The sequence below is a fragment of the Pan paniscus genome, chromosome 7 (assembly GCF_029289425.2).
Source record: "Pan paniscus chromosome 7, NHGRI_mPanPan1-v2.0_pri, whole genome shotgun sequence".
In the NCBI taxonomy this organism is placed as follows: Eukaryota; Metazoa; Chordata; class Mammalia; order Primates; family Hominidae; genus Pan; species Pan paniscus.
Window position 1 is genome coordinate 45,765,801 of NC_073256.2, and position 27,435 is coordinate 45,793,235.

At 48.1% G+C, this 27,435-nt stretch overlaps 1 protein-coding gene across 7 annotated transcripts; it reads right to left on the reverse strand.

The window, feature by feature from the left end:
* Positions 1-453: 453 nt before the first annotated feature.
* STMN4 (stathmin 4) lies at positions 454-22,446 on the reverse strand. Of its 7 annotated transcripts, XM_003830808.7 has the most exons (8): positions 22,295-22,446; positions 7,858-7,948; positions 6,545-6,640; positions 5,826-5,906; positions 5,203-5,411; positions 4,121-4,312; positions 3,376-3,429; positions 454-1,056 (listed from the first exon to the last, which is right to left on the reverse strand). In XM_003830808.7, the coding sequence occupies exons 2-7, from the start codon at positions 7,868-7,870 to the stop codon at positions 3,409-3,411; spliced, it is 612 nt and encodes a 203-aa protein (XP_003830856.4). In that variant the 5' UTR covers positions 7,871-7,948; positions 22,295-22,446; the 3' UTR covers positions 454-1,056; positions 3,376-3,408. The 7 variants fall into 7 exon arrangements, with proteins under 7 accessions (XP_003830856.4, XP_008954490.1, XP_003830855.4 ...); XM_008956242.5 differs by lacking the exon at positions 5,826-5,906 and having other exon boundaries at positions 22,295-22,445; XM_003830807.7 differs by lacking the exon at positions 3,376-3,429 and having other exon boundaries at positions 22,295-22,445.
* Positions 22,447-27,435: the final 4,989 nt, after the last annotated feature.

Here is a 27,435-nt window from a genome sequence, read left to right on the forward strand (position 1 = left end):
AATCTGCTGGCACCTTGATATTGGACTTCCCAGCCTCCAAAACTGTGAGCAATCAATTTCTGTTATCAATTACTTAGTCTAAGGTATTTTGTTACAGCAGTCTGAACGGTTGTGACTAAGACAAATTCCTTCTTACAGTGCATCTTGGGGACCATATTAGGATGTCAGTTCATTGAAAGGAAGATTGAGTTTCTTTTCTCATCAATTTAGTGCATGCTATCCAATAAAGATTAGCCCACAGAGGGGATTTTAAAAAACAGAAGAGAAAACCTTTCAATTATGCCAAAGGCTGGCCTGATTCAACCCACCTCACCCAGGCTCCAGATGCTTGAATGGCAGAATTAAGGAAGCAAAGGGGCATCTGCCATCAGATGGATGAAAGCCAGGTTTCGAGAACTTTTTAACAATTACCCAAAGGACACATTTGGGAAATAAAGAACTGGACACTTGGAGTCAATGTTTCATTGGTCATGATGATCAAAAAATGATGGTTCACACACACACACAGACCTCATCCCACCTGCTGCAGGGCGGAAGCAACACCACTGGTACTCACACCCCCTCTGGCTGGGTTCTCTGGTGCGCCCTGCAGCCGCTGCCCCACCCAGGACTCTGTCCTTCACCCTGAAGTTCTACCGCCCTGGTTTTCATCTCTCCTCAACATGGTGCCTGGAGGCTCAATGTCCAGGTAGAGATGTGAAAATCAGATCTGCGCCGGGCAGGGTTGCAACGTCCTTGAGTTCTTCTCCATCTCCCTTTCCCAAACTCTCTCCTCTCCCCTCTCCCACCCCGTCATTGTTCCCCGGAAACAAATAGGATGGCTTCACTGGTCAATTCTTAACATGTACAAACACCAAAAGCAGAGGAAACGCCCCTTGGCCACCCCCCTCCCCCCAAACCCCAGTGCTGGGAGCGCAGCCGGCGGGCGAGGCTGCCTGGAACGTGGAGCTGCTGGAGCTGTCCGGCTGACCTGGAAAGTTCTTTGGCCTCTAGGCTTTACCTGGAGGCCTCTTCCTTCAGCTCCTTGTTTTTCCGCACCTCCTCGGCGTGCTTGTCCTGGAAAGGAAGGGAGGGAAAAGGGCAGGTCACACAAGGCTGCCCGGGGACAAAAAGGGAGGCCAAGGGGCAAGAGAACCAAAGGCAAAGAGTGGCCACCACAGGCAGCGAAGAGCTGTGTCTGTGAAGGCATCCCGAGAGGGGCAGAAGGTGGCAGGTGAGGCTGGCAGGAGGCAGGGGGCAAGCCTACTGGTGCTGCCCCAGGGAGCTCAGGGCCCTGTGGGTGTCAAACTGCAGCAGGGGCCCACCTTACAGTGACCATGGGCCACCCAGCCTCCCCCTCCCTCACCTGGCCATTCTGTGGTTTGGATTAGATCATATGGCTTGACTTAATATAAGGAGCTGCTGGGGGTAATTTGTGCCAGAGGAGCAGGCAGAACAGACAGGCCTCACTGCAAGCATCCCCTACAAATCACATGCACCTGCCTGCTGCTTCTAGTTCTCATCCATCTCCTTTGTGAGAATTGCCTTAACCCTCTTGGTGAAAGATGAGGATTCTTTGATTTTCCTTTGTTATTATTTAAACAAAAATAGAGATGGGATCTTGCTATGTTGCCCAGGCTGTCCTCTAACTCCTGGCCTCAAATGACCCTCCCACCTCTGTCTCCCAACGTGCTGGGATTACAGATGTGAGCCACCGTGCCCAGGTGTGGACTCTTAAAGTGCAAATCGACAGAAGAATTTTGAAAATGTTGCCCAACTCCAAAAAGTGGACTTTCTTACACCTATCATAAGGAACCTTCTTTTATTTCACAGGGTAGTGCAGCCAAAAGATAGCATCTGCCTTCCAAGGCCCGTCTGCAGGAGGATCTTGGCTGGCTCACTTCCCCAACCAGGCCTCAGTTCTCTGATCTTTAAAGAGAAGGGCATAGACAGGTGGTCTTTCACCCCTCAAGTTGTGATGTTTAGTGTTCACCTGCTCACTGTGCAGATTCTCTATTAGACGGTTCTCTATTAGACGGTGACTTTCCTGTGGGCAGGGACCACATCTTCTCTTCTACTATGGTGCCTTACACATGGCAAGCACTCAACCAATGTTGTCCCTCCCAGAGCCTGGCATTGTCACATCCAGATGACAGAATCGGCCTGAAGTAGACCCACGGAGGCACCCAGGTTTTCATGATAAACTATACACTACGAATCTGTCCCTGCAGACAACCTAGAACTTTCTGTGGCCTAGGAGTGAGGAGTGGTGTGCACAAGGCAGGGGTTCCCAAACTTTGGTATGTATCAGCATGACCTAGGAAGCACCATCCCTAGACAGCCAGGATTAGTGTTCTGGGGAAGGTTCCAAGTATCTGTATTTTTGAATTTTATACCAAGTGAGTCTGGTACACAGGGTCAGTGACCCACACAAACACTGGCACAGCAGGCATTGTTGAAGGTGTCCCTGGCCTGGTGCACAGGTGGACAGGGCAGAAAACATACACCCAACTCTCACCCAACCTCCCGCCTCCACCAGTGGGTAAAGGGGAGCAGGGGCCGAGGTCCCAAAGGGATGCTGCCCCCTCAAATGTCTGCTCTGACCTCACACCTCTTTAAGTCTACCCGACCTCCACAGCCATCACTCTACAATATGGACCTTTCCAGTCTCTCTGCCTCTGAATCTACCAATCTCTCTGCCTCTGAATCTACCTCCATTCTTGGGTAAGCTCACTGGGCAGAGCCCTAAGTTCTGCACTCCCTTTCCTTGGCCTCCAAAGTCTCTCTTGATAACAAAAGGCTGGTAGGACAATCACAGGCTGGTCTCCCTGAACCACTTGAACTTGGAGCCAAAGATCTGGGTGCTAGTCCTAGCTCCACTGCTTATTAGTTTCGTGACCCTGGGCAAGTCATTTGACCTTTGTTGACATGTTTTTCTTATCTGCAAAATAAGGATAACACCTGTCCAGCTTGCCTCAGGGACTTGTTGTGAGGATAGTGGCGAGAGGAAATGAAAGTATTTTGCAAAGAGTCTCTCAAGTGCTATATCCTGGGTGGAGCCTCAGTGATTTGTTTTGGGTCTGGCCTCAGGGCCATGCCCATCTTAGCCCAACCCCAGGTTTTTGTTAAGAGTTTGCTCCGAGTCATCCCTCCATAACTGGAGAAGCCTGAGGGCCGACCCAGATCACCTCCCTCCCATGTGACACTTGGTGGAGGCCCTGCCAAGCTTTGCAGGCTGGTGCATCAGAGCACAGGGGCTGCCTCGTGCTGGCCAGCTCCAGGGCCTATGCAACATTCAGACACCTCGTGAAGAAACCAGATCCTTCTAGGACCTGTTGCCAAGGGCCTGAGACTCTAGGTGGATGGGCAGGAAGGAGCGGGGACCACGCTGCTCACCATGGGACGAGGCCACCGATCAGGTCCCGGGAGTCACCGCGCAGCAGGCGGTTCCTGGAAATAAAACACAGAGCTGGAGCTCTCCCAGGAGCTGCAGGAGAAACTGGGGCGGCCTTGAGACTCAGGAAATGAGGCCAGCGTGTTCTCAGCAGAACGGGCCGGTATTCTGCTGACACACAGAACCAACCCCGGCCTCATGTTTCTCATATTTAGGTGACACCGTTCCATTTATTGACAAAAGGCAACATATTGGAAAGACCTGTGACTCCCTGGGTCTGTGTCAAGAGGTTTAGAGAGAATCATGTTTCCTGCTCAGTGGGAATCTCAGCTCATCATACCCGTGACTTAGAGCCAAGAGTTCAAGAAAGCATCTTTCCTTCCATCAAATCAGTCCATTCAGGGATGAAGCTAGGAATGCATACCTGCTTGTCTATCTCTACTCCTTTGTATTAGACAGGCTTCTTCTAGAAAATCAGACATATATGCTCCCTAAGGCAATGAAGGATTTTAATTGTGTAACTGTGCAGAATATCCCCCAAGGAAACCCTGAGTCTGGTTCCTATTTCTTGCCTCTGACTTCCCTGATCATCCTTCGGAACTCTCTAAGGATCCTGCCTAAGAAAAAGATCCTGATTTTTGCCCGAGGCTGCTTCCTCCCTGAGATGATCAGCAGGTCCCCGCATACTTGCTGCAGAAGGAAAACAGCGTGTCCCAGGAACCTCCTCTCTAGCCAGGGACCCCTCACCTTCTCTTGCAGCCGTTCCAACATGGCGGCGAGGTGGGCCTCCCTGTTCTCCTTGTTGGATTCCATCTTCTGGGCCAGTTTTTCCTTAGCCATCTTGATGAAGTTGTTGTTTTCCTCAATGGCCTTTTGGATCACCTCTCTCTCATGTTCCCGTTTCTCTGCTAGGTGTTTCAGGAGCTCCGCTTCCTGGTACTGGGGAAGCATAAAGGCAGAAGGAGGCCCTTCACAGTGAGTGTGCCAGGGTTTATTTTCACCATCGTGGCTGAAAAGCTGCACACTCAGAACACTCACCTCCCTGGGCCTGGTCCCCAGCCCATTAGCAGGAAACAAGGACACTTCCTAAATTCTCCCCACCACTTTCAGAGCCTTCCACATTCTTTGATTTTTTTCCCAGCCTTTTCCTAAATACCTTCATGGCCCTTTTGCTCATTGCCATCATTCATTCATTCATTCACAAACACTAAATGATCTTATACTATGTGCCAGGCACTGGTCTAACAGCTTGGGGTAAAAAAAAGTCTCACAGAGATAAGACATATATAAATCACTAAAATCCAGACTAGTGTAGACATATGCCCTAAGGTGTAGACAGGATGCACTGAAGGAATTCATGATAGGGGATTATTTTCTTTTTGAAAGATAAAGAAAAGTTACACGTAGAAGACGGTATCAGAATCAAGCCATGAGAATCCACAGAAGGCATCCCGGGCCTCGAGATGCACTACACCATGATCTTCTCTCCCTCCTCCAACGAAGAAGCTCTTTCCTTAATTCCCTAGCCTTTCCCTAAATCCTTAGTATTTGTCAGTCTTATTTTTGCCACCATGCATATAGGGCCACCTCTTGGAGGAACGTAGCAATGTCCTATCCCCCTAACCAAACTGTGAGCTGCAAGAGGCCAAGGGTGTTTAGTTCTTTGTTTCCCTCAATGGTGTCTCATTCTCCACCGCACACTCGGGAGATGCTCCCTAAATATTGCAGATTGGTGATGAGCTTATCCCAGCTCAGGTCCACTACCTGTCTTCTCCACCTCCCTCCCCTTTATGCTGAGAGGGAGGAAAGAAGGAAGGGGCAGCATTTACCTTCCTTCGCTCCTCAGCCGCTTCTAGTTTCTTCTGGATCTCTTCCAGGGATGGGTCTCGCCGCCTGGGCAGGGAGGCGTTGAACTCGGGAACCCCATCAAAGGAGGGTGGCTTCAGGATGACTTCAAAGGACTGGCCCGAGGTGCATTTGTTCAGCTCGATGACTTCCATGTCGGAAATGACGCACCAATTCAGGTCCACCGTGTCTGCTACAGAGGGCAGGGAAGGGGCTGCTCACGTCCTGAAGAATGCACAGGCACCCAGCAAGCATGCGGCGCATGCACACGGGAGTGGGAGAACTGGGGCCCCAAGCAAGCTGGAGACTGGGGTCTGGCTTAGTCCTACACCCTAGTACCTAAGGGCAATGGCCTCTGACGGGGCTGAAGGAGTTTGTAGCAACAGTGAGGCTTCAGCCTGCAAGAATAGGGGTCCCCAGGCAATGTGATTTCCTACGACACTGGCTGCTTTTGCCTTTGCTTCCCCCACCAGCCTCCTCTGACTGCTGAGCTGCTCAATTTATCGTCCGTGGTGACAGGCAGGGGTGCGTTTCAGCCCCCGCCCACCCCCGGCCACAGCCCATCTGACGCTCGGCCTGCGGAATCCCTCCGCTGCCTCCCTCCTACCCTGCGCTCTTCTTTCTCTCCAGTCAGCACTGTCTTTCCGCTGGCTTTCATCCTTCCTCCTACACTGTCTCCCACACCAGCCTAGACAGAAAAAACAACCTCAGGTCATCCGAGCATGCCTGTTCCTTGGTGCCAGACCAAACCAAACCCATCCCTGCTTCTAACCAGGACATTAGGAGGTGACCTGGTCCCCGAGCACCCCTGGTGAGGACGTGGCCACCCAGTGCTCCCTGCTGGTGTCTTGGGGCTGTCCCGCTACAGGCCCCACACAGCATGGCTGCCACAGAACCTCCTCTTCCCACCTCTGGACTCTCCCAGAGCATTCTCTACCCTTCCCAGAGGAGACCTGTTGACCTGGAAACTGACTCACATCGTCTCATCTTCTCTTCTGGTCTAGATGTTCCCCACAGGCAGAATCTCTGTCTGGCTCACCTTTGCATACCCCCCAGTCTCGATTTGCTGGATGCATGCACAGAGGTGACAAGATCGAGTGCACTCTGGGGGGCGCCTGATGCAGACCTTCATGGCCTCCCCCTAGTGCCCAGGCTGGACCACTGCAGCTCAGACCCTCGGGCTCACCCGCTGTGATTTCATCGGCACTGGGAAGGAAACTGTCTCGGGAGGAGAGATTCACTGAACTGGGGTCGGGGTGCAGGACCCATGAGGACAGGACACAGGGCCCCCCCGCCCCTCACTTTCCTGGCTGAGCCTTCACTAACCTTCATATTTGTAGGACGACTTATTCAGGGGATCGGCCAGGAAGCAGGAGCAGAACAAGGACACCAGCGGGAGCTCCTTCATCTTCTCTTTGTAGGCTGCGGAAACACCCAGTCAGGTGAGGATGGCGCCTCTCCTAGCCTCAGAAGTCAGCGTCCTCACGGGTCTGGGGCTCTGAGCAGCCCAGGGTTCCATAAAGGCACTCAAACCACGCAGACACACGCCAAGGCTGGGGATCCAGGCCTTTTGCCCTGAGCCGTGCTGTTCAGGATCCCTGTGTGGGATTCGAACCCACTCCTGTCTCCTGTGGAAACCTAAGCCTTCCAGAGCATCAGATCCTTCTCCACAGTATGTCTCCTCCCCTTCCAGACCAGAAAGCAAAATGCCCTCATGGAAAGGTCCCAAGCACCAGTGCCTCAGCTCTCCATCCCCCAACATCTGCCCCAGGACATTCCAATTCTTTTTCTCCAGGACACAGGAGACCCACACTCCATTCTACTCCAAATACCTGGCAGCGCTGGCCTGCAGGGTTAAGGAGCTGGATAGGAGGGGACCGTCCTCCCCACCATCCCTCTGGTCTGCCCCTCTCAAGGTCAGGCTATAAGCCTTCTCTGACCTTTCCAACACAGTGCACAGAGCCTGGGGGTCGCTGGTGTCCCCAAAAGCTGGAGCATATCCCCGCCACCCTCTAGTCTATCTGTGTTTGGGATGTCAGGGGCCAGAGCTGCCCTGGCTCCTGAAAGTCCCTCTCCTCACCGCCTTGGGGCCCGTGTGTCTGGCTGCTCAGGTTGCAGCCCTTAGCTGACCCCTAGCACAGCACAGGTGTTGCCCCCATCCTCATTTGCTTGTACAATTTTTTGTTGAGATGAGGGTCTCAATATGTTGCCCAGGCTGGACTCAAACTCCTGGGCTCAAGCGATCCTTGTGCCTCAGACTCCTGATACTGGGGACTATAGGCATATGCCACTATACCTGGCTTCCTTTTACAGATTTGAAAATACGTGTAACTGCAAAAATAATATATAGGCATCATAAAAACTTTAAAAAAACACACATATACAGATGAGCAAAAGGAAGAAAATCTCAGCTTTGACACACCCCCCACCACTTGTTCAACTTGTCGCCTGTGGTGACAGGCAGTGGTGTGCCTCCCGCCACTGCCTGCATGCCCCCAAGCCTCCCATCACTACCTGCATCCCCCCACACACCCCGTGTGCTTCCTGCCAGCTGTGTTCTTCCCTGCTTCTGTGAGTCCATGTTGGGTGAGGGCAGGGGGAATAACCTACGCCCCATCACACATAGTTTTTGTACCTACCAGCAAGGGTCATGTTTCTGGGATCTGGTGGCTGAATCTAGCTGAAAGTTACAGAGTGGGTCTGTCACCAGCTTGGGACACTGTCACCAACCTGAGAAAAGGGGAGGACAGGATTTTACCATCGATGGATTAGACAGGTTATTCTCATAAGAAAGGTCTTTACACACTGGGGAGGGAATCTCAGGGGTACCTCATTTGCTCTTCCTCCAGGCCCTCTCCCCACCAACTCTCCCTGGGGGTCCCCTACCCCGACCTCCCTCCCACATGATGCTAAACAAGCTCAGATTCGATGAACTAATGATACTTCATAATTGGCTTTCCAGTCTCAAGCCCCCTAGCACATGCAAGCGTGGGTTTCCCAAAAACGTATGGATCAAGGGGTGCTCATCTTTCTCCCTCCATAGCTCAAGAACCTGGCCCAATTCAAGGGTTAGGGTGAGAAGCAAATCCTCCTGCAGAATCAGCTGGGAGGCATTCATAAAATAACTGTGTGTCCTGGACTTCTCCCCGCACACGCCCCAGAAGTCTCTGGGCCAATTCTGATATGGGAAGAGAGGGAATTGGACATAGGATGTTAACAGGCCTCTTCAGATGCCTCTCACCTTCCCTTTCCCAAGACGACTGACCTAAGCTGTGTTTGACCCTATTTAAGACAATCCAGGACACAGGAAAGAAAAACATTAAGGAATCATGTCGTCATCACAGGGCCAGCCAGCACACCCCCAGAAATCAGCATGAGGAATTGCTGTGGGACACAGAGATAGGGCTCCACACCCCCAGCATTTGCCAGGGAGCCTGGGAGGTGTCCCTGGTGTTGGTAGCACCTGAGCAGTGCCTTGAAGGATGAGTTAGAATCAGACAGGAGCTGGCAGGAGGGCATTGTGCAAGGGAACATCACGGCCAAGGGTCGGGGTGAGAACGCCACTCAGTGTCCGTGGGATCAGGTCAAGCTAGTTGACGCTAGATCAGAAAGTGGGAAGAGGAGGGGGCGGGGCAGGAGACAAAACAGGAGAGTCAGGGAAGGAGCAGATCTGGGAGGATCAGAGGGGTGGAGGTGATGGGAGCCCATGAAGGCTACTACAAAGAGATTGAGGAGCAGCCAGCAGTGAGTGGCCATCCTCAGGACCATTTGATCCTCGGTCACCCTCTGTGGTCACTGTGCCAGGGGAGGGTGGCGAGAGCCAGCAGGCTCACTGCCTGCATCCTTGCCAGCCAAAGAGACTCTGAGACCCACTTCAAACCCCTTGCCTTTCTGTGCTGGCTGGAGACTGGCAGGAGGAGGCAATGGGGCAGTGAACTCAGCTCTGGCTTTAGGGCTAGACCAGTGTGGGGTCAAATATAAGCATCACCTCTCTTACCAGCTCTCGCTAGTCTCTTTCTCCATCTTAATCCTGCACAGAGCTGTACAAATTAAATGAGAAAAACCCATGCATAGCATCCAGCAGACAGGAAGCGCTGAATAAATGTTAGTCTCTTTGCCCTGTCTTTTGCATCAGGACAGCTATCAGGTGCCACATGCCTGCTTCAGAGCCATTACCTCTGTATCCACAAGTAAGGACTGTTGTTGCCATGTGCAGATGGGGAAACTGAGGCTCAGAGGGTTTATGTGCCTGCTCAGGGCAATGCAGCTAGCAAGTTAGAGTGCCCATTTGAACCAAGGTCCAGCTGGACTTAAACTGCTTTGTTCTCCTTGTTCTTGTTGTTGTGCTTTGGAGCCAGAGGCCCCTGTCATTGCAGCACAATGGGTCTTCTCTCTGCAGAACTAAGCTGGTCCTGACGGCACCAGTGAGTCCCTGAACAGAGAGGCAGGCCTGGTGCCTGCATGCGACTTCCCTGGTCATGACACCCCATCCCACAGTCTCTGCTCATGGCCAGGCTGACTGACAAGTCACTGGCAGAGTGAGTAAGCCCTTGCCAGAGTGGCAGTGGCCTTGGACTTCTACCTGGGGAAAGGATCAGAAGTGGAAGCCCAAATAGGTGGAGAGGAGGCAGAGAGGGATGCCTGAGAAAGAAGGCAGATGGAGTAGGAGCAGGCAGTTGGAGTTATGGAATGTGCCTCCAGCCCGAGCTAGAAATGATGATAGGACCCTGTGCTCAGGGGGCACTCAACACCCACCACATTATCCTAGTCTAACTTTGCATGAAGCTGGCTTAGGCTGACAAGACAGGCATCATCAGCTTTGCTTTCAGATGAAGAACCTGGAGTTTGGAGAAGTTCAGACGCTTGCTTGAGGTCACACAGCTCTAAGGGTGCAGAGCTGGGTCTAGTCTCCAGGTCTCTCGACTTGTAAGCTCTTCCATTGTAACCAGTGGAAGAACTAGATACTCACTAATGCTTCCTCTATGGTCCTGAGGAATCACAGAAAGCCAGCCTGGCCTGGGGATATGAGTTAACTTTAAAATATGTGGTAAGTGCTTTCTACATGGAAGGAAATGGGCTAGGAGTTTTAGGAACACAGAGAAGGTCAGAAAGCCAGAAAAGGAAAACCAGGGCAGGAAACGAGATGTTGTAGAGGTGGGCAGAGGTATGCATGGTCATGATCAAGGGATTTGCAATGGAGACCTCTCAGTGTTAAAAATGTGTGCTTACTGAGCAGCTGCTATGTGACAAACTCGCTTTAATTTTCATAATAGCCTCGTAAGGTAGGAATTACTATCCCCATTTTATAGAGAATGAAATCGAGGCTCAGGGAAGCTAAGTGCCTTTTCAAGGCCATTCAGTACAGTAGGTTAAATAATGTCCCCTACATGCATACATCCTCATCCTAACCCCTACAACCTGTAAATGTGAGCTTATTTGGAAAGAAGGGCTTAATGAAGGATCTCAAGAAGACATCATTCCTGCTTGCCTGAGAAAGCCTTAAACCCAATGGCAAGTGTCCTTATAAGAGAGACTGAGAGAAAAGCCCATGTGCAGATGGAGGCAGAGATGGGGGTAAGGCAGCCACAAGCCAAGGAACCTTTGGGGCCGCCAGAACCTGCAAGAGACAAGGACAGATCCTCCCCTGGAGTCTTCAGCAGAGTTCAGTCCATTGACATCTCAGCTTTGAACTTCCAGCCTCCCGGTTAGTGGTAAAGTGATGCAGTAGCCCCGGGGAAACTAATGTCCTCAGGAAGTGACAAAGCCAGGGCTCAAACCCATGGTTTTTTCCACCTCAGGTACCAGCATTCATACATGGGCTGATTTATTCCTCAAGATGATCTATGTGGCCAGGCGTGGTGCCTCATGCTGTAATCCCAGCACTTTGGGAGGCTGAGGTGGGCAGATCACTTTGAGGTCAGGAGTTTGAGACCAGCCTGGCCAACATGGTGAAACCCCATCTCTACTAAAAATACAAAAATTAGCCCGGTATGGTGGCACATGCCTGTAATCTCAGCTGCTAGGGAAGCTGAGGTAGGAGAATCACTTGAGCCTGGCAGGCGAAGGTTGCAGTGAGCCGAGATCGCGCCACTGAACTCCGGCCTGGGTGAGAGAGCGAGACTTTGTCTCAAAAAAAAAAAAAAAAAAGATGATCTATTTACTTGTGCTTGTGGGTCCATAGGGCCCTTATAAATCCTCATGCCAACAGTCACATCATTTCTTTTGCACTCAAGACCCAAAAGATATGCCCAGGGGACATTCTGAGAAAGGACACAGAAGATAAAAAGGTGGGAAGCAGAGGGCACAGAGATGAAAGGAGTCTTTGCCACTGGGTGGCGCCAGCCATGTCAGGAAACCCAACTTCATCCCTAATAACCTATGGCATCTGCGCCCGGTGGGGCCGGTCACATGTGCCTCCCCAGCACGTGGCCTGGTTGTGTGATGCTAGGTTTTCTTGTGGGGTTTGTTAAATGGCCGTGATCATGTTATCATGCCACAGCAATATACAGCCTGCAAGAGAGCGAGGGCCACCAAACCTCTCCTGGAACTGTCAAAGAAGGACAGTAAAGGTGTTATGCCCAAGGTCAGAGCACACAGAGTGCCAGGGATTCAGGTGGCATGATGAAGATGCAGAGACAATAGAGGCCACAGGAAGCATAAGGCAAGGAGTGCAAATCCTCAATGGGAGATTCTATCCAAGACGTCAGCCAGCAGAGCAATGGAAGGCAAAACCCAGTGCAGAAGCAAACCTCCATCCCCATCCCTCAGAGGTTCCTTATGTGTTTTCTGTTAGGTGAGAGCCAATCCTAGCCCTTCGATTGCCCCTAAGGAAGACCAGGAAATTCATTGCACCCAGCAGCAACAAAGATCAAAGGAGCCCCAGACAGAAGGTCAATGTGGCAGTCATTCAGCCAATATCCAGAACCAGAGCTAGAGCTCAGGATGGCAGGCCCTCCAGCCCCTGCCTGGTGGTCACTGTCAAGCACTTCTGATGGACACAAACTGGTTGGTCAAGAGCCAAGGCCTCCCTGGGCAGCTGAGCCCCTGTGCTGGCAGGGATTGATCCAGTGGAGCAGGTACAGAGAGGACTCTATTTATTTATTTATTTATTTATTTATTTAGTATATAATTCTGTGCCAAGCCCTCTGCTAGATCTTCAGATGGCAAAGGTTCGAGTGTGGCCTCATCCCAGACTGTGATGAGGTTACTATGCAATTGAGGTTCTGCAGTGCCTATCACCTTGCAATGACTTTGAACCTGACTGTGTGCCGGGGATGTGGACTGGGTTTACTCAGGAACACAGGAGGCCCGCTGGGCTGCATGCAGGGTGCAGTGGGACAGAATGCTAGAATAGGAACTGGAAAATTGCAGAGACCTCTGGACCAGTGAAGGACTTTGTGCTTTATCTCCCACCCAGTAGGAAGCCACTGACATCTTTTGAATGAGGGGAGAAGAGAACAGTAATGCTGATAATAATAGCAATAATAACAACTACCATTCTTGGGCAGGAAAAGCACAGCTGTTATCTCATTTTTCTATTAGGTTCTTTGAGAATGAGGACATTGAATCTCAGCAGTTAAGTAAATTATACCGTCGTCACACAGGTAGGTAGGGGCAGAGCTGGGATTTGAGTCCTCATGTGTTTCATTGGAAAGCCTCTCTGTCTTTAGGTTCTGCTGCGAGTGTAAAAAGATTCATCTGGCAGCATTCGTTTGGGGAAAAATTAGGAGGGATAGGCTGGAAGCCAAATAGCAATCTGGGTACAAAGTGTGGGTTGGACTTGCTGGATTGAGTTCCACTCTGAAGTTTTCACATCTCACCCAGCACTATTTTTCCATTTACAAACTCATCCATACATTTCCCCCAGCACCAGCATCTAAGAGTCTGTACAGAAAAGCAAGGAACCAGAGCTTTTTGTTGATGGCTTGAACCATTAGCATAATTGTTAAGAAATAAATTAGTGGGTGATAACCCCCCCAAGCACAGAGCCAGCCGTAAGGAAACACAGAATGAGTAAGTTTTGATTGGAGGCAGACGTGGCTGAGAGTGAAGTTGTAGGCTGTTGACTGAGGAGGGATCTCATGGTGGGACAGTGGGGAGAAAAAGGTGGTTAAAGTGAAGAGATCAGAGCCCTCGATTTCACCCAGAACATTTGAATGTCAGAGATGGAGAGAACAGGCAATCACAAGCCCATGGTTCTCGACTCAGTGCAGTCTCACTCCCGGGAACTACATGGGACTTTTCAATGGTCATGAGACTGAGGATGCTACAGGCATTTAGTGGGCAGAGGCTGGCGAGTCTAAATGTCTTGCATTGTATACATCAGTTCCACACGATAAACAACTGTCCCTTCCAAAATGCCAATAGCCTCCTACTTGGGGACCAAAGATTCTGAGGTCACGCAGAGAACTCCTGGCAGAGATGGGATGGATTCCAGTGTCAATGCCCTTCTCCTTTATACTTGCTCCTTCTCTGCCCCCAAACACCATCCTGGATGAGAGGGGGCAGCCCACATGGTCACCAGAGCAGCTCTGAATGAGAAGATGGATACACAGAAGGGAGACCCCAGCAGGACACTTTCATGCAACCCACACTTCCAGGCTTTCCGTAATTCAGCTGATGTCCAGGGGGCAAACAGAAAAGCACCAAGTTCTCAGATGACACGTGGCCACCTACTGGGTGTATGCCTGACCTCTTAGTGCCTCTGACTGCCCATACGACAGAGTGAACAAGCATTTTATTGGTCACTGTAAGAAATGCCCCAAGAATGCTTGCAGGATGTGTCAAATTCCATCTGGACTATTTTTGAGGGATGAGCAGATAATGCATGTCCCAGTGGCTTGAATAGAGTTGTACCTGGCAAGGGTTTCAGAAGACAAATCTAGAAACTCTGGCCAAGAATCAGGATGAATACCTCATGGTTGTGGGGGCAATGAATTCTGACTGAGGTCCTTTAACCACAAGCAGTACAGGAAGGTGGTTCTTTAAGTCTGTGCCCTATTGCCAATCTTCTTCAAAATCCAGTTGAGGTCATATATTTACCCAAAATTAGCTGCATAAGCTATCTAAATGCCACATTTATTTTTTTTGCTTTGGGATGAATCATGTCAGCTCAGAACAGTGGCCCTGGTTATTTCATGCTGATCAAAAGGCTCTGATTGGCAGCCATGTGTCTTCTTTGGGTTTAAAATCAAAAGGAGATAAATTATTTTTTCATAAATGTGGTTTTCATTCTTTCTACAATATTTACTGAGTATTTAATTATGTGCCAAGCCCTCTGCTAGATCCTAAAATAACCACGGGAGTTTTTGTTGGTGGAAAAGTAAAACAGGTCCCTGGATGGGTATCTAGAGCCATTGGAGCCTTTGGAGGCTCTGCAGATGCTCTGCGGGCCTCAGCATGGTCTTCCGCGATAATGTGGACCATGCCATAAAGGGAGAAGGAGTGGGAATTAGAGTGCAGACCAAGAAGGAACCAGCGAGACCTACAGAGGGAAACTGGGCAAAACAGAACAGTGTGTGATTCACCGGGTCTGGGGAAACTGGCATTGTTTAATCACCTCTTAGGCTCTTGCTTCCAACAGCATCTAGAGGAAGAGATGATGGGGACCTGGACAAGGGCAACTCCCAGAGGGTGCCCAACAGGCTTAGGCTTCTAGGAAATAAGCACCTATGACAAAAGCAGAACTCTGAAGGCCTGAATCTGAGGAGTCCTTCTTAGCACTAACAGCTATGTTGAGAGGCAAGTCAGAGAAGGAAAATTAAACTGGAAAAGTGACAGCCCCAAATAATCCACAATGATGGGATTTTCTGGGCAATTTTTATTTCCAATTTAATATATGCAGAAGCGGCTGAGTGCGATGGCTCCTGCCTGTAATCCCAACACTTTGGGAGGCCGAGGCAGGCAAATCATGAGGTCAGGAGTTCGAGACCAGCCTGGCCAACATGGTGAAACCCCATCTCTACTAAAAATACAAAAATTAGCCCAGCGTGGTGGTGCATGCCTGTAGTCCCAGTCCCAGCTACTCGGGAGGCTGTGGCAGGAGAATCACTTGAACACAGGAAGCGGAGGTTGCAGTGAGCTGAGATCATGCCACTGCACTTCAGCCTGGGTGAAAGAGTGAGACTTCATCTCAAAAAATAAATATATATATACGTATATACGTATATATATATAATATATATACACGTATATATATAATATATACGTATATATATAATACATATACGTATATACGTATATATATAATATATATACATATGCAGAAGAATCAGCATCACAGAAGTCAAGTTCAGGGGCATGGACTTCCATTCTGGGCTGCTGGAGAGTGTGCAAGGCATGTGACCCAGGAGTTCTGTGAGGGCCTTGGTTAAAAGCACATGAAGCCATCAATATACAGGGCAAGCCCTTTTAATCTTACTCCCAATAACAACAATGTGATTGAATATTGCTTTATGATTACATCTATAGGCATATGTGCATCTTATAAATAATGCTTTAATTACAAACATATTCACATTATATTTTGGAAATTCTATGTAACAGAAAAAAAGAAAATAAATCCTTGTAGTCTTGCTACTTTATGCTATTGGCATTTTCTTCTAGGTTTTTTCCCCTCTGTCTACTATTTTTACATAAGCCAGGAACCAGGGCTTTTACAAAAGCAAGGGAATCCACATTAAAAAAAAATTTTTTTTTGCCATCTTTTTTTTTTCTTTTTTTTTTTTATTATTATACTTTAAGTTTTAGGGTACATGTGCACATTGTGCAGGTTAGTTACATATGTATACATGTGCCATGCTGGTGCACTGCACCCACTAACTCGTCATCTAGCATTAGGTATATCTCCCAATGCTATCCCTCCCCACTTCCCCCACCCCACAACAGTCCCCAGAGTGTGATATTCCCCTTCCTGCGTCCATGTGATCTCGTTGGTCAATTCCCACCTATGAGTGAGAATATGCAGTGTTTGGTTTTTTGTCCTTGTGATAGTTTACTGAGAATGATAATTTCCAATTTCATCCATGTCCCTACAAAGGACATGAACTCATCATTTTTTATGGCTGCATAGTATTCCATGGTGTATATGTGCCACATTTTCTTAATCCAGTCTATCATTATTGGACATTTGGGTTGGTTCCAAGTCTTTGCTATCGTGAATAGTGCCGCAATAAACATACGTGTGCATGTGTCTTTATAGCAGCATGATTTATAGTCCTTTGGGTATATACCCAGTAATGGGATGGCTGGGTCAAATGGTATTTCCAGTTATAGATCCCTGAGGAATCGCCACAAAGGGCTAATATCCAGAATCTACAATGAACTCAAACAAATTTACAAGAAAAAAACAAACAACCCCATCAAAAAAAATTTTTTAAGGTAGAGATGGGGTCTCACTGTGTTGCCCAGGTTAGCCTCAAGCTCCTGTGCTTAAGTGATCCTCTGGCCTCAGTCTCCCAAAGTGCTAGAATGACAGGCATGAGCCACCATGCCTGGCCAGGGCATACATATTTTATCATTTTATTCCGCACACCAAATCTTATACACACTTAATAGATCATCAATTTAGGTAAGTGACTTGATTTGCCCAAAGTCATACAAGTAGAAAGTGGTAAACATGGGATTTGAATTGAAATCTTCTTATATCAAAGCCCATGCAATTTCTGATAAAGCTCCATGCTATGTCCTTATATCCAAGACTACCCTAGATGTAAGTGCAATGGATGATTGCTGATGGCATGTGATTGAAGGGCAGGCAAATACCCCATATCAGCCTCCCTTCTATGGGTGCATTCCATGCTTAAAATTCTCACCATTATATCTATCCTTCAGCTCAGGCATTGCCTCAGAGAGTCCCTGTTAAAATGCACACAACTGACCTATCAAGTGTACTAAATTAACTCATTTTCATATCAGCAGAGGACAACCAATGAACCTTGTAGAAATTCCCAGAGGTCAAGCTCTCTGCCCATTCTGCAGTCCCAGAGTTAGTAGCAGCCATGGAGCTCTCTAGAGTTTCCATTCCTACCTCTTTTCAGAGGAGGAGACAGGGAGCCCAAGAAGTGCCTTGCCTGAGGTCTCAGAGAGAACAGAGCCAAGCTTCTGGCCCACATTGAACTACGCTGAAAGAAATTCCTTATCTTTTGCAATATTGCTCTTGTTTTCTTTATTCTTTCATTCTCCAATGCTTTGTAAATTTTACATATTACTTTTAATTTTAGCTTTATGTTAAAATCTTTTATGTCTATATTTCACTACATTAAGAACATTAAGAATAAAAGAGTATCTAATGATTTTATTTGTGTGAGATGAGAGGTTTAGCAACAAACCTCTCTGTACAAACCTGGTTTTGTCAGAATGATCTGGATTTTCAGTTCTGGATTATCGTTATTGAGTTCTTTCTTACATTATTCATTCAACAAATATTTATTGAGGATCTACTATGTGCATTATGCAAAGCACTAGGGATCCAGTGATGATCTTACAAACACATCCCCTAGCCTCAAGATGTTTGACATTTGCATTTAGCTTTATAAATATGCCAATTATAACTAGACAATGGCTCTAAATTCTGGTGTTTTCTTTACTTATGACCATCATTGATACCATGTTTTTTTTTTGTATTTGATTTCTTTAATTTGATTTTTTTTTTGATTAGCTAGAGTACTTCTTGGAGTAATTGTTTTTCAGAAAGGAATTGTTTTTTTTTTTAAGACGGAGTCTTGCTCTGTCACCCAGGGTGGAGTTCAGTGGTGCAATCTTGGCTCACTGCAACCTCCGCCTCCCGGGTTCAAGCGATTCTCCTGCCTCAGCCTCCCGAGGAGCTGGAATTGCATGCGTGCACCACCATGCTCAGCTAACTTTTGCATTTGCAGTAGAGATGAAATTTCACCATATTGGCCAGGCTGGTCTTGAATTCCTGACCTCAAACGATTTGCCCACCTCAGCCTCACAAAGTGTTGGGATTACAGGTGTAAGCCATCGTGCCCGGCCCATGGTATGTTTCTTAAGTCCTTACACATCTGGTTTGATGGCAGGTGCAGATGCTAGACAACCCTCTCCAGGATCAATAGTTGAATTGTGTTTGTGTTGTGGGCCCACAGAGTCTGCCTGAAAGGTGCTACTCCCTGACCAACTCTTTCCGCATGCTCAGTGTGAACTTTTCTCCCTCTAGTCTGGCTGTCTAGGCACAGACTCCCACATGGTCCACTGACACTCTGCTCATCCTCCCACTCTGGGTCTTTCATCCTAGATCTGCGCTCAGCTCCTTTCTCTGGATTCATATTCTCCAGTTTGTTATCCAAACTCTCGAGTTGCCTAAAGCCCATCATGAATCAGGCCAACCAGCCCCAGGCTCCCGCCTTTTCTGATCTGTTCTGTTCTCCTGCCTCCCACCACCCGCCTCTGACAGCAGGACCCTAGGGGAGTGGACATGCAGCTCTCAGTTTTAATTGATGGAAAGGCCAGCAAGCTTTGGGCTTCGGTGGGGAGGGATAGGTATGCCTATGTGTGTGTAGGGGATGGAGTGGGAGCACTCACGTGTGTAGGGGGTGGGGTGGGAGTGTTCAGATGTGGGGGTTCATGTGTGTGTAGGGGATGGAGTGGGAGCACTCATATATGTGTGTGTAGGGGATGGAGTGGGAGCACTCACATGTGTGTGTAGGGGATGGAGTGGGAGTGTTCAGATGTGGGGGTTCATGTGTGTGCATGCATATGTAGGTGGGAAGGGCGCAGGTGTGCATGTATTCATTTGTCTTCCTAGAGGGACTTGAGATGTAAAACTCTGAAAAAAAAAACAATTTTTAAATGGCAGGGAAGAATTTTTGGTATCCATCCCTCTCTAAAGAAAAACAGAAAAAGCAACCTTTCCCAGGCTGTCACATCTCTAAATATAGCAAATGCTAATTTAATAAGCAAATCGAATTATACATGATGTATGTTTATTTCTCAAGCTTAAAAGAAACGGATTTGTTCCCTGAGTGGCGTTACAAAAATTACACTTTACATGTTGTATAATTCCCCAAAATTTCTATCTCTCCTCCCACAAAAGCAGTTTCATTTCTCCCCATCTGTGTCTTCAAAATCTCCGGGAACTCTATGTTTCCAAATGAGAATCTCCAGGTAAGTATGAAATAATATAAAGATATCAGAGGGGGCAGGGGAGACAGTCTGAAGCGTTCTTGAAAAATTAAGCCTTTCTTTGATTATGATCTTGATACTTAAATATCCTATTATTTAAAAGCAAGAACACAAAATATCTGAATTTTTCCAATCCTTCTATACAGTTGGTTTAATATAGACACAATTCTCCTCCTTTCTTTATCTCTCTCTTACCTTCCTAATTTATTTGCCCCATGTTCCTTTTTCCTGCTCAAATACCCTATTCTCTGAACCTCAGTTTGTCAATCTTTGTTGCTCTATTTTAAAAGTTATCAATCAGCCCACATCCCCCTACAGGAAAAATGTGGTTAAAATGGCCTAGTCCAGTAAAAGAAGATAGCCACTTGGAATTTGGGTTTCTTTTATCGAACCAAAGTGAAATCTAGCTATTAAGCAGCCATCCAAGCAAAAATGCAGGACACTTTCACCATCCCTCCACCTCTAGTCGACAACCTGGTCACTATGGACAATATGAGACCAAACTTCTCCGTCTTTGATAGGTCCTTTAGAATGAAGTAACTCACTAAAGAAGGACAGCTTCCCATAAAAAAAAATATTTAGATTTAATTACAACTTAAAGGCACTTATTTTTTACTTGGGAATAGGGACACACAGTGTACAACATGGATAAGCCTTGAGGACATTACACTCAGCGAAATAAGCCAATCATAAAAAGACAAGTACTGTATGATTCCACTTATCTGAGGTACCTAGAGGAGTTACATTTATAGAGAAAGAATGTAGGATGGGATTTTCCAGGGGCTGGGGCACAGGAGAATGGGAAGTTAGTGTTTAATGGGTATGGAGTTTCAGTTTTGCCAAATGAAAAGAGTTCTGAAGATTGCATGCACAGCAATGTAAATCTTAATACTACTGATTTGTACACGTAAAAATAGAATGGCAAATTTTATGTTATGTGTATTTACCGCAGTTAAAAATTTAAAAAAAAAGGTTGACTATCTATTGGGACTTTTTCATAGGCTTGTAGTCTTAGGGTTAGGAGAGGTAATTAGAAGTCACTTAGCCTAATGTTTCTCAAACTTTTTTGACTGAAGCTCACAAAAGGTGCTACATTTTATATTATGATCCAGTATGTATTTGTCATGATATGGACATATACACACATATATGATTACGGATACAGACATATGTGTATATTTGTACACACAAATATACACATAACTGATATGTAACTAAAGACAGCATAGGAAGCATTAATTATCCCATTACATGAGATGTGCTCTAATTATTTTCTACTCTTATTTCATTTTATTAAAACAAAATACCATTTACAATCCATAAGTTGATTTCACAATGTACTAATGGGTCTCAGCCTTCAGTTAAAACACTAACCTAGACCAATCCCTAACATAATGCAAAAATCTCCTCCAAAGCCTCCCTGCTGGGTGGCCATCCAACTTCTGCTTGAATGCCTTCAGTGATAGGGAACTCACTCCCTACAGGGCAGCGTGCTCTATGGTAGACCCATCTAGCACTTGCAGATCCTGCTTACTCCAGAGCTGTTCCAGGAGTGGCCTGGGTGGAGCTGAGAATGCCAGGAGGGCTGGGACCAGCTGACAGGTGCTCGGTGGTTTCCAAGAGGGGTGAAAGCACAGCTCCTAGCAGCAAAGAGGAGCGTTGGGGTGAGCCAGAGACTAGAGCAGCATTGCTGGGAGACTCTGGCTTCCTTCTGTGGAGCTGCAGATCAGACCTTTTCCCCTCTGCCTTCTCACTGCTCCAGCACTATGATTATTTCCTCATCTGAAGGATGATCTCATTCCCCTAGCACCCGCCTGTGGGAGAGGTTTCCTCCCCCTGGGAGGCGGGGGCTCAGCCTCAGGTGGAGACAGATTCCCTCATATTCCCTCTCAACCTCCCACCCATCCCTCGAGCCTCAGCAGGCCACCTCTGGCCATCCCACCTTGTATTCTCTTGGTCTTAAGACAGGGGGTATCCCTTCCCAGGGTATTCAGATAAGGGTGCCTGAACATTCCTGACCTCTCCCTCCCACCCCCATACAAACACACACACACACACACACACACACACACACACACACACACACAGAGCATTCTGGAGACCTGTTCATGTTCAGGACAACAAGACTCCACCACACCTGATTGTGTCTTCCTGGGAGAAATAAAACAAAGACAGCACCGCCACGTGGGGACAGCTGACTGCTGGACATCAAAACCCTGGGTCCCAGGATGAGAAATGAATGATGCCTAAACTCCTGGCGAGCGTGGTGGGCTGAATAAGGAGGGGGGCTGGCCAGGGCCCCAGTCAAGGACCAGGGCGTGGCAGTTCTGGGTGTCTGCAGTTTTCAGCTTTGGAGCCAGCCACCTCTGGCCAGGTAGCATTAGGCTGACCTCAGGGTGGGGTGGGGCCAAGAGGAGGTGATGATCTCATTGCATCCTTAGAACCAAAAGAAAAAAGTAACCCGTGCATAGAGCCGAAGGAAAAGATGGGTGATCAAAATGGGAATGGGAGACAAGAAAAGCTGTGTCTGAGGAAGAAAAGGTAAAAACACAGGAGAGCTTCCCACTTGAAAGGGATCTTCAGGTCACAGCCAGCTGCACGGGCAGCCAGACTCGGCACAAAACCTTTCTCCTTAAGCAACAAAACATTTTTATGCAGAAATAGCTCACCATAGCATCTGACAATTCCCACCCATCCTGCCTCTCCTGAGCTCTGGAATAAAAGTGGCACCCGGAGCCCACCCTCACCCCTTGGCCGAGCGCCATTCTTTCTGCCTCACCCCCTTTCCCCCAAGATCTGACAAAGTTTAAATGATTGAGTAAAACCAAAGGTGACACAATAGGTGCTAGGCCCCTCGCTTCTCCCCACTGTAGCTGCTGTCTTGTTTTTTCTTTTGCCTGAAAAGCCTCAAATTAGTTGCATTTTATTTCTACTTACGTGCAGTCCAGTTAGAAGCGAGCTGCTCTCTTCCTCACTCCCTCAATTAGTGGTACCCTGGGCTTCTCTCAACATCAGCACCACTGCTCGCTCTCGCCATGACATCACCTCCAAGCTCTGTGATTGGCCAGCAGTGGGTTGCTTGGCAATTGGACAGTCTCCTCTGGTGGAGCAGGGATTGCCTGAGTGAGTAACTCTTAGCAGGCCAGGGAGTGAAAGATGATGTCAGACAAAGAGCCTGCTTTCTCCGCTGCCTGTGGAGCTGGAGAACCAGAGGGGTGAGGGCGGAGAGGAAGAAAGAAAGAGGGAGTGGTACAGGGAAGGTTGGGGAGAAGCCACAGTTTGTGAGCTGGGGGTATAATGAATGATTTCCAGGATCTTTAGGTCCTTTAAATCTGGGGGTGAGAGAATATGGAATCCAGAGAAGAAATAAAAAAGAACAGATGAACCCTAAAAATAGCTTCCTGGAGGGCTTGGTGCCTGTTTCCAGCTCTGTCAGAAGGGCTGGTGGGTTTGAATGATGACTCAGAAGGCGGGGGGTTGCGGGGACTGCAAAAACCCCAGGATTGGGAGCTGATGAGGGCCCTGCACTGGAGTCTCTGGAGAATAAGGCTTCCCTCTGGCCACCTTTGCAAAGGTATCAGCCACATCTCTGCTGACACTAGTGGGTCCTCACTGCCCCTCCCACCCAGCCCTCCTGGGCCTTCCAGAGGGAGCCACAGGTAGGAAGATGGACTGGTCATTACACTGGTGATTCCCAAATATGGTGGATTTTTTAAAATTTTCAATAAGTTTTTGGGAAACAGGTGGTGTTTGGTTACATGAATAAGTTCTTTAGTGGTGATTTCTGAGATTTTGGTGCACCATCACCCGAGCAGTGTACACTGTCCCCAGTGAGTAGTCTTTTATCCCTCACTCTCCTCCCACTCTTTCCCCCAAGTCTCCTAAGTCCCTTGTATCATTCTTATGCCTTCGTGCCCTCATAGCTTAGCTCTCACTTATGAGTGAGAACATGTGATGTTTGGTTTTCCATTCCTGAGTTACTTCACTTAGAATAATGGTCTCCAATTCCACCCAGGTTGCTGCAAATGCCATTATTTCATTGCTTTTTATGGCTGAGTAGTATTCCATGGTGTGTGTGTGTGTGTGTGTGTGTGTGTGTGTGTGTGTGTGTGTGTATTACATTTTCTTTATCCACTTGTTAATTGGTGGGCATTTGGGCTGGTTCTATATTTTTGCAATTGCGAATCATGCCGCTATAAGCATGCATGTGCAAGTATCTTTTTTGTACAATAACTTCTTTTTCTCTGGGTAGATACCCAGGAGTAGGATTGGTGGATCAAATGGTAGATTTACTTTTAGTTCTTTAAAAATTTTTCACACTGTTTTCCATAGTGACTGTACTAGTTTACATTTCCATATGGTGGAATCTTGAGGGGGGGTGACGGGTCAGCGATGGTGGCTTCTGTAGTTCCCTCAGGGAATGAGGGAGCCACTAACATAACCTTCACAGGCTGCTGCCCTCAGCCAGTGAGCTGGAGAGGGCAGGGTGAGGCAGGAGAGGAGCCAGGCAGCTGTGGAGTGAGACCCCCTCCTCCAGAACACCTCTCCAGATTAAATCCCCCCAAGATGTGCCCATCATCCCCACATTCCACCGTCCAGCCTTGCCTCATGTGTTCTTCTTGGTGGGGAGGGGTAATTTTTTTTTCTTTTTTTTTTTGAGACAGAGTCTTGCTCTGTCACCCAGGGTGGAGTGCAATGGCGTGATCTCGGCTCACTGCAACCTCCACCTCCCGAATTCAAGAGATTCTCCCGCCTCAGCCTCCTGAGTCACTGGAACTACAGGCACGCACGACCACACCTGGCTAATTTTTGTATTTTTAGTAGAGATGGGGTTTCACCATATTGGTCAGTCTGGACTTGAACTCCTGACCTCGTGATCTGCCTGCCTCAGCCTCCCAAAGTGCTGGGATTATAGGCATGAGCCACCACGCCCAGCAGGGGAGGGGTAATTTTATTGTGGCTGAACATGTCCAACATAATGCTCACCATTTTCACTATTTTGAAGTGTACAGCTCACTGGCCTCATGTGCACACACATTGCTGTGTAACCATCACAGCTTTCCATCTCCAGAACTTTGGCATCTTCCCCAATATTCACATGTAACCAGTAAGCAATAACACTCCTTTCCAGCTAACCCCAAACTACTTTCTGTCTCTATGAATTTGCCTATTCTAGGCACCTCGTATCAGTGAAATCAAATAGTATTGTCCTTTTGTATCTGGCTTCATTCTCTTGGCATGTCTTCAAGGAGCATCCATGTTGTAGCATGTGTGATAATTCCATCACCTTGCTCCCCCCTCCTTTTTTTTTTTTTTTTTTTTACAAAGTCTTGCTTTGTCATTGAGGCTGGAGTGCAGTGATGTGATCATGGCTTACTGCAACCTCTGCCTCCCAGACTCAAGTGATACTCCCACCTCAGCCTCCCCAGTAGCTGGGACTACAGGCATGTGCTAATTTTTTACAGGCTGACTACACCCAGCTAATTTTTTTGTAGAATCAGGTTTTCACCATGTTGCCCAGGCTGGTCTCAAACTCCTGGGCTCCCACCTGCCTTGGCCTCCCAAAGTGCTGGGATTATAGGCATGAACCACCACGCCTGGCACCTCACCCTATTTTAGGAGGGTTTGTTCACCCTCTACCACCACGCCCCTATTGACTGAGAACACGAATAATGACAAAAGTTGCCTTGAATTCAGCCCATGCTTTGAAGTTATTATTTTTAAACTACAGTAGCATCAATGAGCATTTGAAAATCATAGTTAATGCATGGATGTCACGTGCTCACCCTGCAGACTGTGCTGGGGATTAAGTAGATTCTCAAGCCCTGGCATGAACCCCTGACCTGCACCCCACTGCCAGGACCTGCAAGCTGGCATCTCACCACAGCACCCCGTGTCGTTCTCCAGGAGGCCCCATGTAGACACACATCTCCAAGCCCCCACTTCACATCAGGAGGGGAGGGCTCCAGTTAGGCTGCCAGCCCCTGGCCAAGGGGTGGCCAGGATGAGGAATGAGCCCTGACAGCCTTTGGGGTTTTCAAAGCACACCAGGGCTGAATCTATGGTGTAATCCCTTCAGCAGGGCTGCAAGGACGGCAGGACGAACACTGTGCTGTTTGACATTCAGTGAGTATCATTGAACAACATACTTATCATTCATGCCACATGCCACCAACCCAGGACCCTCAGCCATCAAGCTGAGCCTTTTCAGAGGGAATCAGGACAACTAAGGATATCAGAAAGTCATTCCCTCAACATGTGGAGACAGGAGAGGCCACACTGCATACCAGGCTGGAATTTGGAGTCCAAGCAAACCCCAAATGCATGGCTATCCTAGCTGTGAAGGGGGCCTCTCTGTCCTCCCCTAGTATCTTCCCTCCCAGCCCTGAGAAGTCTGGAACTCCACAAATCTGCTGGCTCTGGAAAGTGAGGGATGGGGAGAGAAGGCAGGGGGTTGCCATGGTGATGGCAGCCAATCAGAGATCCTCTGCTGCTAGGGGAGGAGCAAGTTCGGTCTGAGTCCCCCTCACTGACTGTGAAGGAGGGTGGAGCTGGAACAGGGGGAGAAAGAGACAGGACATCACTGCCTGACAGCAGAGACCAAGGTCGGGGAGAAGGGTCATGGGGAGGGTGGCTCTATTTCTAGGATTACCTAGTTTCCATTTGGTACTAGGTTGTGATGGTTACACACACACACACACACACACACATTCAGTACATCTCACAATTGCCCTGTGAGAAAGGGATTACCCACCCCATTTATAAAAGAAACAGACTCCAATAGGAAAGGTAACCTCAAACAGCCTACCTGTTATGCAGCGAGGCCTGGATTTGAACTCTGGGGAACGGGATGCGGGAGACACTGGCGAGAGAGTGAGTAAGGTAAGCAGGGTAGAGCCACGGCCCCAAAGACCTACTGGGTGGGAGAGTCCCTGGGACTTCCCTGAGATGGCATAAAGCAATATGTTGATAAAACAAGAAACACAGTGATGGTAAGAAAATGTACCAAACACCAAGTCCATAGAACAAAGGGCGAGGAGAGACCAAAATCAGAAAAGAAATCAGCAAGGTCAAAACTAGGAGGCTCAGAAGGACAGGATGGCGATCAGGGAGCAGGTGGAGGGGAAGGCAAGGTGGGCGCTCTGTTCCTCACACCGCAATATGGAAAGTCCCTGTGAGCCTTGTTGAGAAATATGGGCTGGCCCTGGACCTGCCAAGTCAACTTTGGGTTAGACCTGTTGCTTGTGATCAATCTACCCAAATGCTGGACTTTAGCCAAAGGGGCATGGGGCCCACAACGCCCCTCTGCAGACACCACCTCTCACAGCCCAAGTTGCACTACAGCAACAATACTAGGATGGAGTGTGTGTGGCCATTCCCTGAATCCCCATGCATTGCCTGGCTGCACCATGCGGACCCGATTCCTATATCTCTGCCCAGGAATCCCAGGGCAGCCACTGCTTGGTGACTTGACTCACCATACAATAACTCACACTCACAGCCTCTCAGGCACAAAGGAAGGGGCCCCTGCCCTTCTCAGAGGTAGTTCTATCATAGGACCGGCTGGGAAGTCACCCTGGGGACCCTCATGGAGCCTGGGATCTCTTCCCAACCCTCGGAAAAAGTGGACCTAGTCTCACATGGGAATTCAGAATATCTAATCCATACATGTGTGTCTCTTCCACTCACACCAATGTGGTTTGTAAAAACTATAGAACATCAATGGGAATTTATCAATGGGAAATTGCAGTTTGTGGGATTTTCTTCTGTAGAATTTGTTGAATTGAACATTATCAGTTATTGACTTGAAACAAGTAAAAACATGTTTGCACTATGTCATTTTAAAAATGTGAACTCTGTTATTTCACCTGAAGAGTGGCTGTCCTGACTCACATGCTCTGGAGTCACTAGTGGCTTAGATTTTCCTTCAACCAATTAAAACACAAATCAATTCAATCGATTTGAATCCAAGCAAAGCCGGATTGCTAGAGCTGTTTGTTTATGCCCCTGATTAGATTTGTTAACTAAATTGTAATGGTGGTTAATATTTATAACCACAACATATGATGTTTATAAAA